Source organism: Gorilla gorilla, chromosome 20, assembly GCF_029281585.2.
Source record: "Gorilla gorilla gorilla isolate KB3781 chromosome 20, NHGRI_mGorGor1-v2.1_pri, whole genome shotgun sequence".
NCBI classification, from domain to species: Eukaryota; Metazoa; Chordata; class Mammalia; order Primates; family Hominidae; genus Gorilla; species Gorilla gorilla.
The window spans coordinates 9,013,156-9,032,358 of record NC_073244.2 but is presented as its reverse complement, the minus strand read 5'-3'; the positions used below and the strand labels follow the sequence as shown (position 1 = coordinate 9,032,358).

General features: G+C 51.0%; 1 protein-coding gene across 3 annotated transcripts in view; it reads right to left on the bottom strand.

Moving 5' to 3' along the window:
- Positions 1–19,203, bottom strand: part of CELF5 (CUGBP Elav-like family member 5) — a 74,425-nt gene that overhangs the window by 43,229 nt on the left and 11,993 nt on the right. For all 3 annotated transcript variants that reach the window (XM_055371219.2, XM_055371218.2, XM_055371217.1), the window contains exon 2: positions 3,067–3,149. In XM_055371219.2, coding sequence (XP_055227194.1) covers positions 3,067–3,149 — 83 coding nt within the window. The remainder of the gene's footprint in view (positions 1–3,066; positions 3,150–19,203) is intronic.

Genomic DNA, 19,203 nt, shown 5'->3' with positions numbered 1-19,203 from the left:
CTGGCAAGAAGGGCATGAGGTTTCGTGGCTCTTGGTCCTTCCACCCTCTTCCATCTTCCCTCCTGGCTGCCAACAGAGTGCAGAGCTCAGTTTTGGCCCCCAACAGGAAAAGAACCAGTTCCAAGGTCCCTAAGGCCTCAGACAGTGGAATAGAGACTGGGTTTGTGTCTCAGTTACCTTCATCAGGGAAATGAGGACAAAGGAATGGGGGAGAAGTGCTTAGCTGGGAGGACTCCTTAGAAGTGTTGGTAAATCTCCATCTATGTACAGATTTCTCTGGACAGAAGGACCAGAGCTTCCACCCAGGACCTGATGCCATGCAAAAACATGGTTCACTAAACTTAGATGAATTAGGCAACAGCACAGGGTCTGGAGTCAGACTATGAAGGTCCAAATCCCCACTCCGCAGCTTGCAGGCTGCCTAACCTTGGACAAGTCCAGTATTGAGCTGGTTTGTTCCTTGAGTTCCTCCCTCCACCTTTTCCCACCCTGCTCTGCACCCCTGGGCTCCTGGTGCTAGAATGTGGTGGAAATGATGGTGTGTAATTCCGAGGCTAGGGCTTAAAGGGGACTGTGGCTTCCTCCTTGATCACTCTTTGGTTACGTGTGCTGGGGGAAGATGCCATGTTGTGAGGAAGCTCAAGCAGCACTGTGGAGAAGCCCACGTGGTGAGAAACTGAGGCCTCCTGAACAGTCACTAGAGGGAGCTAGCTTGGAAGCAGATTCCTCAACCACAAACTCCTGCTGATATCTTGACTGTAACCTCCCTGAGCCAGGATCATGCAGCAAACTCAGTCCCAAATTCCTGACCCCTGGTAGCTGTGAAATAACAAGTGCTTATTGTTTGAAGTCTTTATTTTGGGGATAATTTGTTATGCAGCAATAAATAACTAATATGGTCCCTAGAACTCTGCTGTGCCCCTGGGCACTAATCTGTATGGACTGACCTGCCCTCCAGCTTCTGGTTGGTTTGATTTTTTGTTCGGTTGTGGGGTTTCTTTCTTTTTTTTTTTTTAACGTACTTTTTTAGCTTCTGGTTGGTTTGGGTAGGCACCAGCAGAAGGTCCAAGATGAAGAGTGAATTCAGGGAATTTACCACAGACTCTAGATCACTTTTGCACATGCTGTTCCTTCTGCCTGGAGTGCCCTTCCATGCCATCTTTCAGGTTTTTTCTCAAATGTCACATCCTCAGTGAAGCCCTCCATTGAGCACCTTCTTTATAGATTGCTAGCCCACCCTGCCCTGTTATTCTCTTCCAGTGCTGAAGATTAGAGAGGTTAAGTCACTGGCTCACTGTCACACAGCAAGGATGGAGCTGAGCAACGAGCCCACAGATGTGGCTGCCGGACCCCACACTCTAACTTGCATCACATCACACCCAAAAGAGGGGCTCTCTATTCTTCAAGACCAAGCAGAGGGCACCCCCAGGCCCAGAACCTTCCAATGCTCATGGAGAATCAAGTCAAACTCATGCCATGACCTCAGGTCCCTGGAAGGCGCACGTCAGATTTCCTACAGTCAGCCAAGCACGAAGGCTACGAATGCCCTGATGTCCCTGGAGGCTGAAAGGTCCCTGAGAATTCCGGAGGGAAGGGTGAGCTCCCTGCCCCAGAGCTCACAAGGTGGGGCGCCATGGCTCACTGTGGTTCCTTCAGTCTCCATCAAGAGGCATGGTCTGGGGACCTGGATTGACTGGCTCAGGGAGACCACTCATCCTTCACTGGGGGCAGGGGCCTCCTGCCCACCCAAAGAGGACAAAGCTGACCAGGAGAGACTCATCAGGCTGGGCGTGCTGGCTCACACCTGTAATCCCAGCACTTTGGGTGGCCGAAGCAGGAGGAGCGCTTGAGCCAGGAGTTCAGGATCAGCCCGGGCAATATAATGAGACCCCGTCTCTACAAAAATTAAAACATTAGCCAGGTGTGATGGCATGCACCTATAGTCCCAGCTACTCAGGAGGCCGAGGTAGGAGGATCACTTGACCCCAGGAGGTGGAGGCTGCAGTGAGCCATTGTACTCCAGCCTGGGTAACAGAGCAAGACCCTGTCTCAAAAAATAAAAATAAGGAGAGACTCATCAGAAACAGCACCCAGGCCAGCCTCCTCTGCAGACAGAAATTATGATGAAGAAGCCCCTGTGTTGGCCGGGCCTGGTGGCTCGCACCTATAATCCCAGCACTTTGAGAGGCCGAGGTGTGCAGATCACTTGAGGTCAAGAGTTTGAGACCAGCCTGGCCAATATGGCAAAACCCCGTCTCTACTAAAAATACAAAAATTAGCCAGGCATGGTGGTGCATGCCTGTAATCCCAGCTACTTGGGAGGCTGAGGCAGGAGAATCACATGAACCTGGGAGGCGGAGTTTGCAGTGAACCGAGATCATGATACTGCACTCCAGCCTGGGTGACAGAGCGAGACTCCATCTCAACAACAACAACATCAACAACAACAACAAAAAAAAAAAAAAAGAAAAGAAAAGAAAAGAAGCCCTTGTGTTAAGGAACTGTGGCTCCGTTTGCACCATAAAGACAAGCGAGGAAAATCATTTTCCTTTTTATAGTGAGAAGCAAGCATGGTCTATGCTTCTCCCCATGGTCCACACAGCCTTCAGCAACCAGCCCTGTCACCTCCCCTGCCCTTCCCGCCTTTCTTTCTCCACCTCCTCACTCTGTTCCAGCCACACGGGCCTCCTCCCTGTTCCTCCAACACGCCAGGCATGGTCCTCCCCCGGGCCTTGGCATGTGCTGTGCCCTCTGCCTGCTAATGCTTCCTTATCCTTCAGGTCTCAACCCAAAGACAACGACACACTGGGCCAGGTGCCCTTGTGCAGTATACAACCTGCACAACCACACACAACCACTCTGGTATAAAATATAGAGCATGGCACACAGTAGGCACTCAATAAATGCACACTCTTATGATGATTTCTATCCCTCTGCTCCTCATACCTCTTTCTGAGTCCCGAGACACACAGAATTCACAGCCAATCTCAGGAAGAGCCTTGGCTCCCACCCCAGACTGAGAGCCATCCCCTGTCCCCTCCTCCCCAGACACCACACATGACTCACTCCGGGCAAGGTCTTCTGCTCGTGCAGGGCAGTCTGAGCTTTGATGGCGGAATCCCTGGCACAGTAGGTGAGGAAGGCACAGCCTGGAAGGAAGAGAAACGGGGGTGTTAAGAGAGCACAGGCACACCCATGGTCACAGCAGCACCACCCACAGTGGCCACTAGGTGGAAGCAACCCAAGCTTCCATCCACAGATGCATAGATCTACACAACCTGGTGCATCCACGCAACTGAATATTATTCAGCCAAGAAAAGGAAGGAAATTCTGACACAGGCTGCAACATGGATGCACCTTGAGAATGTCACTCTCAGTGAAATAAGCCAGACACAGAAGGACAAATCCTGTGTGATTCCACTCCTAGAAGGTCCCTAGAGTCATCAGATTCACACAGACAGAAAGTAAAATGGGGAGGTGCCAGGGGCTGGGGAGGGGAATGAGGACTGAGTGTTTCATAGGGACAGAGTTTCAGTTTGGGAAGATGAGAAAGTTCTGGAGATGATGGTGGTGATGGTTGCACAACCGTGTGAATATGCTTAATACCACTGAGCTGTGCAATTTTTATTTTTATTTATTTATTTTGAGACGTACTGTCGCCCAGGCTGGAGTGCAGTGGCGCGATCTCGGCTCACTGCAAGCTCTGCCTCCCGGGTTCATGTCATTCTCCTGCCTCAGCCTCCCGAGTAGCTGGGACTACAGGCGCCCGCCACCATGCCTGGCTAATTTTTTGTATTTTTAGTAGAGGCGGGGTTTCACCGTGTTAGCCAGGATGGTCTCGATCTCCTGACCTCGTGATCTGCCCGCCTCGGCCTCCCAAAGTGCTGGGATTACAGGCGTGAGCCACCGCGCCCGGCCTGAACCATGCATTTAAAAATGGTTAAGATGGTGCATTTGAAGTTGTGTATATCCTACTACAATCTCAAAAAATAAAAAGAGAAGAGGATGCTGAAGCCACCGTGTTTTGGGAGGGGACAGTCGAAGTGGCTCAGTGTTTTCCACCCCTTCCACCCCTGCACACACATACACCCCCGCAAAGGGTGAGACCAGGAAGAGGGAGAGGAGGTCCAGCCATTAACAAAGTCAGTGGCTGAGCTCAGAAAAGAGACGCTGAGAACCCTGGACAAGGTGGGGTGAGGGGAGTGGGCAGAGGGGCTGCCCAGCGGGGAGGATGGGGAGGGCACTAGTGGTCCCAGAAAGATGGAAGAAGGCCTGGCCCTGGGATAGGGAGCAGTGGGCTCTGCCACTGACCAGCACTGTAGCCTTGGATCATGCGCTCCCCCTCTCTGGGCCTCACCTTCCTCTATCAGAGGGAGAAGAGATGGTCTGAGAGGACCACAAGTTGGACCAGCCAATGGATGGGGGTGGAGCTTGAGAGGGTGTGGCATGGTGGCAGAAATCAGGACCAATCAGGAGAGGTGAGGGGCGGGGCCAGCCCCAGAGTGGCCCAGAGTGAGACTGGGATTGGATGATATTAGGGATGGGAGGCAAGGGGCGGGGCCAGCCCATATAGTGGCCCAGAGTGAGGCTGTGATTGGGCAACATTAGGGATCGGAGGGTGGGAAGCGAGGGGCGGGGCCAGCCCTCTGGTGGCCCAGAGTGAGGCTGTGATTGGGCGACGTTAGGGGTGGGAGACCAGAGACGTTGACAGAGACAGAGACAGGAGACAAGCAAGTCAAGAGAACCCGCCCTCGCCCTGAAAGCCTAATTAGATCAAAAGTATTTTGAAAGACGTTTCCCGGAGGTGGGGTAGGGATTGCACACAGGAGGTCACGGGTCCTGGGATGGATACTGGGGACTGAGTGGTCCTGTCTGGGGACCTGTGAAATGAGACCATCGTGGGCTGCTCCGATGTTGTCAAACCCTCGGTTCCCCCTCAAACCCCGCCCCCTATGGTCCCTGGTCTCCCAGGGACACGCTGTACGGAGCTCCACGGTGTCCACTTCTCCAGGCAGGAGCTAATTAAAGTGGCCACCTGCTGGTCGCTCCTGCCAGCTGGGCTGTGTGGCGGGGAGGGGGTAGGGAATCTGAGGGAACCCACCCCAGGTCCAAAAAGTCCCCTGGAACCCTGGGGGTACCAGGCAGAGCTGACAACAGTTTCCAGCATTAAGAAAAGAAAGAAAAGAAAAGAAAAGAAAAGAAAAAGAAAGAAAGAAGGAAAGAAAGAAAGAAAGAGAGAGAAAGAGAAAGGAAGGAAGGAAGGAAGGAAGGAAGAAAGAAAAAAGTTTGTAGTAGGAATGTAAAATGGTACGGCTGCTGCAGAAAACAATTTGACAGTTCCTCCAGAAACGAAACACAAAATTACCATGGAAGCCAGCAATTCCACGTCTGGGTGTATATTCAGAAGAATTGAAAGCAGGGACTCGAACAGAGATATTTGTATAACAATGTTGACAGCAGTAAGATTCACAGTGGCCAGAAGGCGGAAGCAACCCAGGCGTCCATTCACAGATGAAGGGATCAATACAATACGGTCGACCCACACAGTGGAATATTATCCAGCCACAAAAAGGAAGGAAATTCTGATACCTGACACAACGTGGGTGAACCTTGAGAACACCACGCTCGGTGAAATAAGCCAGACACAAAACGACAGACAGAGGTTTCATAGGAGGACCACAGAGCCATCAGATTCACAGAGATGGAAATCAGGATGGGGGGTGCCAGGGGCTGGGGAGGGGGATGGGGAATGAGTGTTTCACAGGGATACAGTTTCAGTTTGGGAAGATGAGAACGTTCTGGAGGCCAGGCAAGGTGACTCTCGCCTGTCATCCCAGCACTTTAGGAGGCCAAGGTGGGAGGATCACTTGAGCCCAGGAGTTGGAGGCTGCAATGAGCTATGATAGCACCAGTGCAATCCAGCCTAGGCAACAGAGTGAGACCCTGTCTCTAAAATAAAGTAAAATAAAAGTTCTGAAGATCAGATAGTGGTGATGATTGCAGAACAATATGAATGTACTTAATGCCACTGAACTCTATGCTTAAAAATGGTTAAGATGGGCCAGGTGTGGTGGCTCACACCTGTAATCCCAGCACTTTGGGAGGCAGAGGCCAGTGGATCATCTGAGGTCAGGAGTTCAAGACCAGCCTGGCCAAAAAGGCGAAACTCCATCTTTACTAAAAATACAAAAAAAATTAGCCAGGTGTGGTGGTGGGAACCTACTATTCTAGCTACTCGGGAGGCTGAGTCATGAGAATCGTTTGAACCCGGGCGGCAGAGTTTGCAATGAGCCGAGATCACGCCACTGCACTCCAGCCTGGGCAACAGAGCGAAGTGCTTTCTCAATTAAAAAAAATTTTTTTAATGGTACATTTCATATTATGCATATCACCACAATAAACATTGTAATTGGGATATATTACCAACATACCCCTCTGAAAAGTGCAGAACACGTAAGCGTGCAATGTAACAAATGATTATAAATCCATACAACCATCTCTATGTCTCGACCCAAGACAACTATGTCTTGGGTCGAGACATAGAAAGAGAGACCGGGCGCAGTGGCTCATGCCTGTAATCCCAGCACTTTGGGAGGCTGAGGCGGGAGGATCGCTTGAGTTCACAATTTCAAGACCAGCCTGGGCAACATGGCGAAAACCCATCTCTATAAAAAATACAAAAATTAGGCCGGGCGTGATGGCTCACGCCTGTAATCCCAGCACTTCGGGAGGCCGAGGCAGGTGGATCACGAGGTCAGGAGATCGAGACCATCCTGGCTAACACGGTGAAACCCTATCTCTACTAAAAATACAAAAAATTAGCCGGGCGTGGTGGCAGGCGCCTGTAGTCCCAGCTACTCGGGAGGCCAAGGCAGGAGGATCGCTTGAGCCCAGGGTGGGGAGGTTGCAGTGAGCTGTGATTGTGCCACTGCACTCCAGCCTGGGTGACACAGTCAGACTGTCTCAACAACAAAAGTAGAAAGTGGCAGCCACCATGAAGCCACCAGAAGTCCTAGTGTCCCCCACCCCAGCACAACCCCCTCCATCCTGCAGGGGTAACCACCCCAGCTCTTGTGTATGCCTTCACGATGGTGTCCCCACCGTGTGCGCATCACGTATCAATGTGATTGAGTGCTTCCTGTTTTTGGACTTTTATAAACGAAATCATAGCATAGGTCCGCCCTTGTGTCTGGCTTCTTTCATTCAATATACAGTCAATAGCATGTGGTTGTGTGTATCAGGGGTGAGTTCCTTTTTGTTTCTGGGTAGTATTGTGTCCTATGAATGCACTACAAATTGCTTATCCATTCTCCCGTGGGTGGGCATTGGGATGTTTGCTATTTGGGGCAATTATGAATAAAGTTGCTCTGCAACAGTCTTGTCCAATTTTTTTTTTTTTTTGAGACAGGGTCTTGCTCTGTTGCCCAGGCTGGAGTGCAGTGGTGTGATCACAGCTCACTGCAGCTTCCACCTCTCGGGCTCAAGTGATCCTCTGGCCTCAGCCTCCCAAGTAGCTGGGACCACAGTTGCATGCCACCACACCCAGCTGTTATTATTATTACTATTATTATTAGAGATGGGGTCTTGCTATGTTGCTCAGGCTGGTTCTGAACTCTTGGGCTCAAGTGATCCTCCTGCCTTGGCTTCCCAAAGTGCTGGGATTATAGGCATAAGCCACTGCACCCAGCCTTGTCCATATATATATATACACACACACACACACATATGAGAGACAGAGAGAGAGAGACTGAGTCTCAATCTATCGCCCAGGCTGGAGTGCAGTGGCGCAATCTCAGCTCACTGCAACCTTCCCCTCCTGGGTTCAAGCGATTCTCCTGTCTCAGCCTCCCAAGTAGCTGGGATTACAGGTGTCCGCCACCACGCCCGGCTAATTTTTGTATTTTTAATAGAGACAGGGTTTCACCATGTTGGCCAGGCTGGTCTCGATCTCCTGATCTCAAGTGATCCACCCGCCGTGGCCTCCCAAATTGCTGGGATTATAGGCGTAAGCCACCGCACCCGGCCAATTTTTGTATTTTTAATAGAGACAGGGTTTCACCATGTTGGCCAGGCTGGTCTCGATCTCCTGATCTCAAGTGATCCACCCGCCGTGGCCTCCCAAATTGCTGGGATTATAGGCGTAAGCCACCGCACCCGGCCTTGTCCGTATATTTTAATGCAAAAAGCATACCCAGGAGGGAAGTGCTGGGCATAAGACAGGCGTGTGTTTAACTTTCATCGATTCCTTCAAATCGTTTTCTGAAGTGGGTTGTGCCTATGTCGGGCTCTATTAGTGCTTCATCTTCACTAATGCTTGGTTTTTGCCAACCTTTTAAATGTTAGTCATTAAGGTGGGCGTGCAGTTGTATTTCATTGAGCTTTTAATGCACCTTCCAAGAACTATTAATGAAGCTGGGCACCTTGTCACTTTGGGGGAGCTCTTCACAGAGTCTATGTGCTCATCTTTCCTGTTGTCGTTGTTGTATGTGACGGTCTATTCTTGATGTTTGTTTTCCGAATTTTATTCCCCAAGCTCTTCAAAAGAACTACACTAAGACAACGCGCCCTAAGGCCTGAGAGAAATCAGGTTTAATCGGCAAGAAATTGGGCTACAGGCAGATGTAAAATAAGGGTAAAAAACCTTCTTCCTAGGTTCCTTTTTTTTTTTTGCCTGTGGACTCCTTGTCTGCAGGGTTTGGAGGGTGGTGGCCCTAGGAGGGTAGGGAGTGGGTAGGTGCCCTGAGCAACATTTAAGGCCATCAGCCCCAGGGTCTGGGAGCTCTGCAGTGAAAGGGAAAGAAACACCACACACACACACACACACACACACACACACCACACACACACGCACACACACACAGATGCATACACACACCACACACACACACGCACAGATGCATACACACACACGCACACACACAGATGCATACACACAAACACATGCACACACACACAGATGCATACACACACCACACACACACACAGATGCATACACACACCACACACAACACACAGATGCATACACACACGCACACACACAGAGATGCATACACACGCCACATACACACGCACAGATGCATACACACATCACACACACACACATACACAGATGCAAACACACACCACACACTACACACACACACGCACAGGTGCATGCACACACCAAACGCTACACACACACAGATGCATACACACACAACACATACACACACGTGGACAAGATGCATGCACACACCACACATGCACACACACGCACAGATGCATATACACACCACACATGCACACACACGTGCAGACAAGATGCATGCACACACCACATACTACACACACACGTACAGATGTCTGCACACACCACACACACATATATGCAGACAAGACACATACACACACCACACACTACACACACACACGCACAGATGCATACACACACCACATACGCACACATATACGCAGACAAGATGCATGCAAATACCACACACACACGCATAGATGCATGCACACACCACACACTACACACAAGGCACGCACAACACACCACACACACATGCACAGATGCATACACACCACACACTACACACACAATGCACGCACAACACACACTATGCACACAGATGCACACACACACCACACACGCACACACACGCAGACAAGACACATATGCACCACACATAGATGCATGCACATACCACACACATCACACGCAATGCATGCAAAACACACTACACACACACGCAGACAAGACGCATGCACACACACACACAGATGCATGCACACCACACACACAGATGCATGCAAACACCACACACACATACACACAATGCATGCACACCACACACACTACATACATACAGATGCACACACCACACACTACACACACGATGCAATAATGCATGCACACCATATACACTACGCACACACACATACTGAATGCATACCATACACACACACACTCGCACGCACAGGCCCATGCACACGCCACACACAGACGCGTGCTCACAAAAGCCCGCCCTGACGCTGTCCCTGGTGCTGAAAATCTTCCTTATGGCTTCCGTGATCTCTTGGCCCAATCTCTTCTTGGCCTCTTTGCTTGTCGTTTCTAGCTGGTGAAAATGCGTAATGTTTACCCACCCCTGGATAAATAGAGCTTTGATTCACAGTTCCTGTTATGGGCTGAATGTGCTTCTCCCCCTCTCCAAATTCATCATTTGCAGTCCTAATCCCCAGGACCTCCGAATGTGACTTTATTTGGAAACGGGGTCATTGCAGATGGAATTAGTCAACATGAGGTCATCAGGGTGGGCCCTGATCCAATAAGACTGATGCCCTTATAAAAAATGGAAAAATAGACACAGAGACACGCACAGGCAGGGGGACGTGAAGGGGGACAGGAGGCGGAGATGGGACGATGCCTTTACAAGACAAGGAACGCTACAGGGGAACGGCCTGGAATAAACGCTCCCTCACAGCCTCAGAAGGAACCAGCCCTGCCAACACCTTGATTTCAAACTTCTGGCCTCCAGAACTGAGCAAAAATAAATTTCTGTTGTTTAAGCCACCGTGTCTGTGGTGTGTGGTTACGGCAGCGCCTGCAAACTCGTACAGTTCCCCATCAGCACAGACGTGCAGTGATGTTAATAAAGTCCACTGGGCCAGGTGTGGTGGCTTACCCCTGGAATTCCGGCACCTTCAGAGGCTGAGGCAGAAGGATTGCTTGAGCCCAGGAGTTCGAGACCAGCCTAGGCAACGTAGTCAAATTCCATCTCTGCAAATAATTTTAAAAATTAGCTGGGTGTTGTGGCATGTGCCTGTGGTCCCAGCTACTCAGGAGGTCAAGACAGGAGAATCGCTTGAGCCTGGGCAGTCGATGCTGCAGTGAGGCATGACTGTGCCACTGTGCTCCAGCCGGGCTCCAGCCAAGGTTTTGCGACATAGCAAAACCTTGTCTCAAAAAAACTCCATTGATATTTAATGTTAATAAGCTTATACTCAGAAAAAATTAAAAAACACACACATACACAAATACCCCAAAACAAAAAAATTAAAAACCAAAGAAAAAAAGAAAAAACTGAAAAAGAAAAGAATAAGCTTATACTCTATACTAACTCATTTAATACTCATAGTAGCCCCTATGAAGTAGCTGCTGGCATTGTTCCCATTTTACAGATGAGAGATGGGGGCACAGAGAGGGGAAGTGGCCTGCCCAAGGTCACACAGGTGGTAAGTAGAATGTCCAGGCTTTATTATTATTATTATTATTATTATTATTATTATTATTATTATTTGAGATGGAGTCTCGCTCTGTTGCTCACGCTGAAGTGCAGCAGCACCATCTCACCTCACTGCAACCTCCACTTCCCAGGTTCAAATGACTCTCTTTCATCAGCCTCCTGAGTAGCTGGGATTACAGGTACGTGCCACCAAGCCCAGCTAATTTTTTTTTTAGATGGAGTCTTGCTCAACAGAGCAATCCCAGCCCAGGCTGGAGTGCAATGGCACAATCTCGGCTCACTGTAACCTCCGCCTCCCGAGTTCAAGCGATTCTCCTGCCTCAGCCTCCCAAGTAGCTGGGATTACAGGCGCCTGCCACTATGCCTGTCTAATTTTTGTATTTTTAGTAGACACAGGATTTTCACCATCTCGGCCAGGCTGATCTTGAACTCCCGACCTCATGATCCACCCACCTCAGCCTCCCAAAGTGCTGGGATTACAGGTGTGAGTCACTGCGCCTGGCCATTTTTTTGTATTTTTAGTAGAGATGGAGTTTCACCATGTTGGCCAGGCTGGTCTTGAACTGCTGACCTCAGGTGATCTGCCCGCCTTGGCCTCCCAAAGTACTGGGATTACAGGCATGAGTCACTGCACCCAGCCAATTTTTTGTATTTTTTAGTAGAGACGGGGTCTCACCATGTTGGCCGGGCTGGTCTTGAACTCCTGACCTCAAGTAATCTGCCCGCCTCGGCCTCCCAAAGCACTGGGATTACAGGTGCGAGCCATCGTGCCTGGCCAAATGTCGAGGGCTTAAATCTAGGTAGTCTAGCTCCGCAGACCATGCACTAACCACTGAGATCCACTGCCTGGCGTTCGCATCTTTTCCAAAATTCTCCCCCGAGTAATATGAGGAAGAACACAGCCTCTTGCCGTACCTGCTTCCCTAGAAATAACCTTAAAATAGTGCCACCTGGGGCCGGGCATGGTGGTCCATGCCTGTAATCCCAGCACTTTGCGAGGCCAAGGCAGGTGGATAACCTGAGGTCAGGAGTTTGAGACCAGCCTGCCCAACACGGTGAAACCCCATCTCTACCAAAAACACAAAAATTAGCTGGGTGTGGTGGCGCGCGCCTCTGGTCCCAGCTACACGGGAGGTTGAGGCAGGAGAATTGCTCGAACCCGGAAGATGAGGTTGCAGTGAGCCGAGGTCGCGCCACTGCACTCCAGCCTGGGCAAGAGGGAGACTCTGTCTCAAACAAACACACAACAATAACAAACTGGTGCTGCCTTTGTCAGAAACATGGCGCTGGATCAAATGCTGAGGGCCCTGTGGATCCCATTTCCACTGTGAGAGCTCTGGTTGGTTGCATCCTACACCCAGAGGGATCCCCTGAAGGAAGCCTCAGCCTGAGCCACAGCTTATCCCCCACCCATGCCAGGTGAGCCTCTCACCGTGTCTCAGCCCCAGCCACTCCCACCCCACACACCTGCCCCAGATGGCAAGGGCACCAGAGGCAGGTGTGCAGCTTTGCTGCACACCTGGAGAGCCTTGGGGTTCTGGAGGGGGTAGACAGGAAAGTCCCACCTGGGATCAACGGTTCAGAATGCTCAGTGATTGGCAATCTGCACCCACCCTATTTTCAAAGCCTGGACAAGAACTGATCTTTAGGCCGGGCGCGGTGGCTCACGCCTGTAATCCCAGCACTTTGGGAGGCTGAGGCGGGTGGATCACAAGGTCAGGAGACTGAGACTATGCTGGCCAACATGGTGAAACCCCATCTCTAGTAAAAATACAAAAAAAAAAAAAAAAAAAAAAAATTAGCTGGGCGCGGTGGCTCGTGCATGGTGGTTCGTGCCTGTAATCCCAGCTACTCGGGAGCCTGAGGCAGAAGAACTGCTTGAACCGGGGAGTTGGAGGTTGCAGTGAGCCGAGATGGTGCCACTGCGCTCCAGCCTGGTGACAGAGCAAGACTCCGCCTCAAAAAAAAAAAAAAAAAAAAAAAGAACTGATCTTCAAGTTCATAGACAATGCAGTGCACACAAATCTCTCGAGACCCAAGGGTACATTGGGGATCAAGGTGGGGGATCCTTGGGGAACATGAGATCTGTTCAATGGATAAGTTTCTCCAGCCCGGGCAGCTGGGCACCTCAGCCCGAAAGGACACTCCAGTCTCCAGCCCAGGAAAATGCTCTTTTTTGGGAAGTGATTCTCTGTGATCCTCCTGCTAGGAGGAGGCAGAGCCTGACACTCCTGTCCCCTCCACACCCTGTGTGGTCAGCCCAGGCCAAGAGAAGGGCAGGGCTGGGGACGCTCTGAGGCCATCCTGGTTCTGCTTGGAGAGGGCTTCCTGAAGGATGATTCTTGGAGCTGGGGCCATAGAAGAAGAGCCTGCCTAGTGTGTGGGACATAGGCTTTCAGAAGTGTGTGGTAGGGCCGGGCGCGGTGGCTCACGTCTGTAATCCCAGCACTTTGGGAGGCCAAGGCGGGTGGATCACCTAAGGTCAGGAGTTCAAGACCAGCCTGGCCAACATGGTGAAACCCCCTCTCTACTAAAAATACAAAAACTAGCTGGGTGTGGTGGTTCATGCTTGTAGTCCCAGCTATGTAGGAGGCTGAGGCACGAGAATGACTCTTGAACCCGGGAGGCAGAGGTTGCAGTGAGTCGAGATTATGCCACTGCATTCCAGCCTGGATGACAGAGTGAGACCCCGTCTCAAAAAAAAGAAAGAAAGAAAAAGAAAGGCCAGGTGCAGTGGCTCATGCCTGTAATCCCAGCACTTTGGGAGGCAGAGGCGGGCGGATCATTTGAGGTAAGGAGTTCAAGACCAGTCTGGCCAACATGATGAAACCCCGTCTCTACTAAAAATACAAAAATTGGCTGGGTGTGGTGGCATGCGCCTATAATTCCAGCTACTGAGGAGGCTGAGGCAGGAGAATCAGTTGAACTTGGGAGGTAAAGGTTGCAGTGAGCCGAGATCTCGCCACTGCACTCCAGCCTGAGCAACAGAGCAAAACTCTTGCCTCAAAAAAAAAAAAAAAAAAGTGTGTTGCAGGAGATGGGGGATGCCATTGGAGGGGACAGATGAGGGTGAAACAGGCAAAGAACTGCTGGACTGATGTCAAGGGCAGTGGGGAGCCATGGAAGGTGTTTGAGCAGGGGTTGGGCATAGTCAGAGGCATGTGTGGGAAAGAGCCTTCTGGGGCCAGCATGAAGAAGGGACTGGAGTGCAGGACAGAAGGCTGGAGGCCAGTGAGGGGGCAGAGTCAAGGTAAGGATGGGAGAAGGTGAAGACTACCCCAGTGGGCCGTGGGGACAAAGACAGGAAAATCTAAGGTAGGGCTTTGGTGGGGGACGAGGGGAGGGGAGGGAGGAGGCAAGGATGGCTGGGATGCGCTTGGATGGTAGGGTGTGAGGATGTAATGGGTTGAATGGTGGCTCCCTGAAAAAGAGCTACATCCATCCTGAGCCTGGGCAACATAGTGAGACCCCAACTCTACTGAAAAAAAAAGTTAGCCGGGCATGGTGACTCACATCTGTAGTCCCAGGTACTCGGGAGGCTGAAGTAGGAGGATGGCTTGAGCCCAGGAGTTTGAGACGAGCCTGGGCAACACAGTGAGACCCCATCTCCAGTAAAAATTAAAAACAATTAGCCGGGCATGGTGGCGCACACTTGCAGTCCCAGCTACTTGGGAGGCTGAGGCGGGAGGATTGCTTGAGCTCAGGAGTTTGCACCAGCCTGGGCAATGTAGTGAGACCTTCTCTCTAATAAAAAAAAAAAAAAACAGCTGGGTGTGGTGGTTCACATCTGTAGTTCCAGCTACTAAAGGGGCTGAGGCGGGAGGATCCCTTGAGCCTGGGAGGTCGAGGCTGCAGCAAGCTATGATCATACCACTGCACTCCAGCCTGGGTGACAGAGTGAGACCCTGTCTCAAAAAAATTAAAATTAATTTTATAAAATTTTTAAAAAGATATAGCCACTCTGGAACCTGAAATGTGACCTGATTTGGAAAAAGAGACTTTGCAGATTTCAATAAGGAACTTGGGATGAAGTCATGCTAGATGAAGGCGGGCCCCAAACACAAGGACAAGCATCCTTAATTTTTATTTTTTATTTTTTTTTGAGATGGAGTCTCGCTCTGTTGCCCAGGCTAGAGTGCAATGGTGTGATCTTGGCTCACTGCAACCTCCGCCTCCCGGGTTCAAGCAATTCTGCCTCAGCCTCCTGAGTGCTGGGATTACAGGCACCCGCCGCCACACCCTGCTAATTTTGTATTTTTAGTAGAGACAGGGTTTCGTCATGTTGGCCAGGTTGGTCTCGAACTCCTGACCTCAAGTGAACCGCCTGCCTCAGTCTCCCAAAGTGCTGGGATTACAGGCGTGAGCCACCACACCCGGCCTCAAGTGTCCTTATAACACAGAGGAGAGGAGACGCAGACGCAGAGATGATGGAGCAGAGACCACAGTGATGCATCCATCAGCCAAGGACACTCGGAGTCCCCAGAAGCTGAAGAGGCAGGAAGGACCCTCCCCTTGGAGAAAGTGAGGCCCTACCCACACCTTGATAGCTGATTTCTGGCCTCCAGGACTGGGAGAGGCTGTTCCAAGCCCCCCAGTTTGTGGTCATTTGTTACAAAAGCCCTGGGACAACAAACCCAGGTAGGAACCCAGGAGGAGGTGCACTTTGGAAGAAAGACATGAACCCTGGTTTGGGCCCTGCGGGATCTCAGGGTTTGGGGGATATCAGAGGGAAGTACTGTCAGAAGCGTTTGAACCAGAGCAACTCCATCTTGAATAGGAGCTTGGTAACTGGGATTACAACTCGTGCCACTACTGCCCGGCTAATTTTTTATTTTTAGTAGAGAGGGGGTTTCGCCATGTTGGCCAGGCTGGGTCTTGAACTCCTGACCTCAAATGATCCATCTGCCTCGGCCTCCCAAAGTGCTGGGATTACAGGCGTGACCCATGGCGCCCGGCCAAGTTAGATATTCTTTTTTTTTTTTTTTTTTTTTTTGAGACAGAGCCTCTCTCTTTCGCCCAGGCTGGAGTGCAGTGGCAAGATCTCAGCTCACTGCAAGCTCCGCCTCCTGGGTTCACGCCATTCTCCTGCCTCAGCCTCCTGAGTAGCTGGGACGACAGGCGCCCGCCACCACGCCCGGCTAATTTTTTGTATTTTTTAGTAGAGACGGGGTTTCACCGTGTTAGCCAGGATGGTCTCGATCTCCTGACCTCGTGATCCACCCGCCTCGGCCTCCCAAAATGGTGGGATTACAGGCGTGAGCCACCGCGCCCGGCCTCAAGTTAGATATTCTTAATGACGAGATGAGATAAGAGGTTGGCAGAACGGTATCAAAAGATACAGGTCATAAAGACTCTGCTTATAAAACAGGATGTGGTAAATAAGCTGCCAAAACCCACTCAAACCAAGATGGGGGTGAAAGTGACCTCTGGTCATCCTCACTGCTCATTACATGCTAATTATAATGCATTAGTATGCTAAGAGACACTCCCACCCGCGCCACGACAGTTTACAAACGCCATGGCAACGTCTGCAAATTATCCTAAAAGTGGAGGACCCTTCAGCTCCAGGAACTGCCCACCCCTTTCCCGGGAAACTCATGAATAATCCACCTCTTGTTTAGCATATGGTCAAGGAGTAACCATAAAAATTGCCAACAAGCAGCCCAGGCGGCTGCTCTATGCAGTAGCTATTCTTTATTACTTTCCTTTTTTTTTTTTTTTTTTGAGATGGAGTCGTGCTCTGTCACTCAGGCTGGAGTGCAGTGGCGTGATCTCGGCTCACTGCAAGCTCCACCTCCCAGGTTCACGCCATTCCCCTGCCTCAGCCTCCCGAGTAGCTGGGACTACAGGTGCCTGCCACCATGCCCGGCTAATTTTTTGTATTTTTAGTAGAGACGGGGTTTCACCGTGTTAGCCAGGATGGTCTGGATCTCCTGACCTCGTGATCCACCCGTCTCGGCCTCCCAAAGTGCTGGGATTACAGGTGTGAGCCACCACGCCTGGCCGGAGTAGCCATTCTTTATTACTTTACTTTTTTTTTTTTTTTTGAGATGGAGTCTTGCTCTGTCGTCCAGGCTGGAGTGCAGTGGCGCGATCTCAGCTCACTGCAACCTCCGCCTCCCGGGTTCAAGCGATTCTTCCACTTCAGCCTCCCGAGTAGCTGGTATTACAGGTGCAGGCCCACCACCACACCCAGCTAGTTTTTTGTATTTTTAGTAGAGATGGGGTTTCACCATGTTGGCCAGGCTGGTCTCAAACTCCTGGCCTCAGGTGATCACCCACCTCGGCCTCCCAAAGTGCTGGGATTGTAGGCGTGAGCCATCGCGCCTGGCCTAGATTCATTTTTGTCCTTCCCCTCCCTGCCATGCCTAGCTCAGAGTCATTCAATATTCCTGAGCACCTACGATGCACCGATGGTGGTGGGGAAACAGAGACAAGGAATACATTGCTGTTCATCCTCTTCTTCTCTCCCCAGCCAGGATCCCCCCTCCCATCTCAACCCCTTTGATCCCGAACCCCCTGCATGGCAGGGGTCCCCAAGTTTTTAGTCTTTAACTCAGTTCTGTAATCTAGTGATTGGAGATAAGGATCAAAGCCAGCTCAGTACCTTTCTGCTGTGTGCTCTTGGGCCAGCCACTTAACCTCTCTGAGCCTTCACAGTCTCATCCACCAAATGGGAACCACGAGGCCACACATGCACTGAAAAGGACACAGGACCCTCCCTTCTCCACCTACTCAGCTTTGCTGCTCATCCTCTCCACTTCCTCCTCTACCTTCCCAGCCCAAAGTTCTCCCCAACTTCACTAGGAAAACCGAGACAGACGGGCTCTCTGCCCCCTTTTTACTGTCCCTCAATGCACGCATAAATGCCTTGATTCCTGTTCTGAGGCCCTGGTGTCCTCCTCCTGGACCCTATGTCAACCACGCTGCCTCCAAATGAGGTTAGCCCTGCTGGCTGTGGCTCCTCAGCCTCCGTGCTGCCTGCTCCTCTGCACAGCCTGACATAGGGGGGTTCCTTGAGGCTCATTCTGGACCCCAGATCTCTCGCCCAGGCATCTTGACTCCTATGGCTTCAGTCCCCATCACTACACCAGAAATTTCCCCATCCATACACCCACCCAACTGTCCACCCATCCACTTGTCCATCATCCAATCAACCATCCTCCCACCTATTCATCCATCCATCCACCCACCCATCCACACATCCATCCACCCATCCACTCATCCACCCATCCACCCACCCACCTATTCATCCACCCATCCATTCATTCATCCATCCACTCACCCACCTATTCATCCATCCATCCATTCATTCACCCATCCACCCACCCACCTATTCATCCATCCATCCACTCATTCACCCATCCACTCACCCACCTATTCATCCACCCATCCATTCATTCATCCATCCACCCATCCACACATCCATCCACCCATCCACTCATCCACCCATCCACCCATCCACACATCCATCCACCCATCCACTCATCCACCCATCCACCCATCCACACATCCATCCACCCATCCACTCATCCACCCATCCACCCACCCACCTATTCATCCATCCATCCATTCATTCACCCATCCACCCACCCACCTATTCATCCATCCATCCACTCATTCACCCATCCACTCACCCACCTATTCATCCACCCATCCATTCATTCATCCATCCACCCATCCACACATCCATCCACCCATCCACTCATCCACCCATCCACCCATCCACACATCCATCCACCCATCCACTCATCCACCCATCCACCCATCCACACATCCATCCACCCATCCACTCATCCACCCATCCACCCACCCACCTATTCATCCATCCATCCATTCATTCACCCATCCACCCACCCACCTATTCATCCATCCATCCACTCATTCACCCATCCACTCACCCACCTATTCATCCACCCATCCATTCATTCATCCATCCACCCATCCACACATCCATCCACCCATCCACTCATCC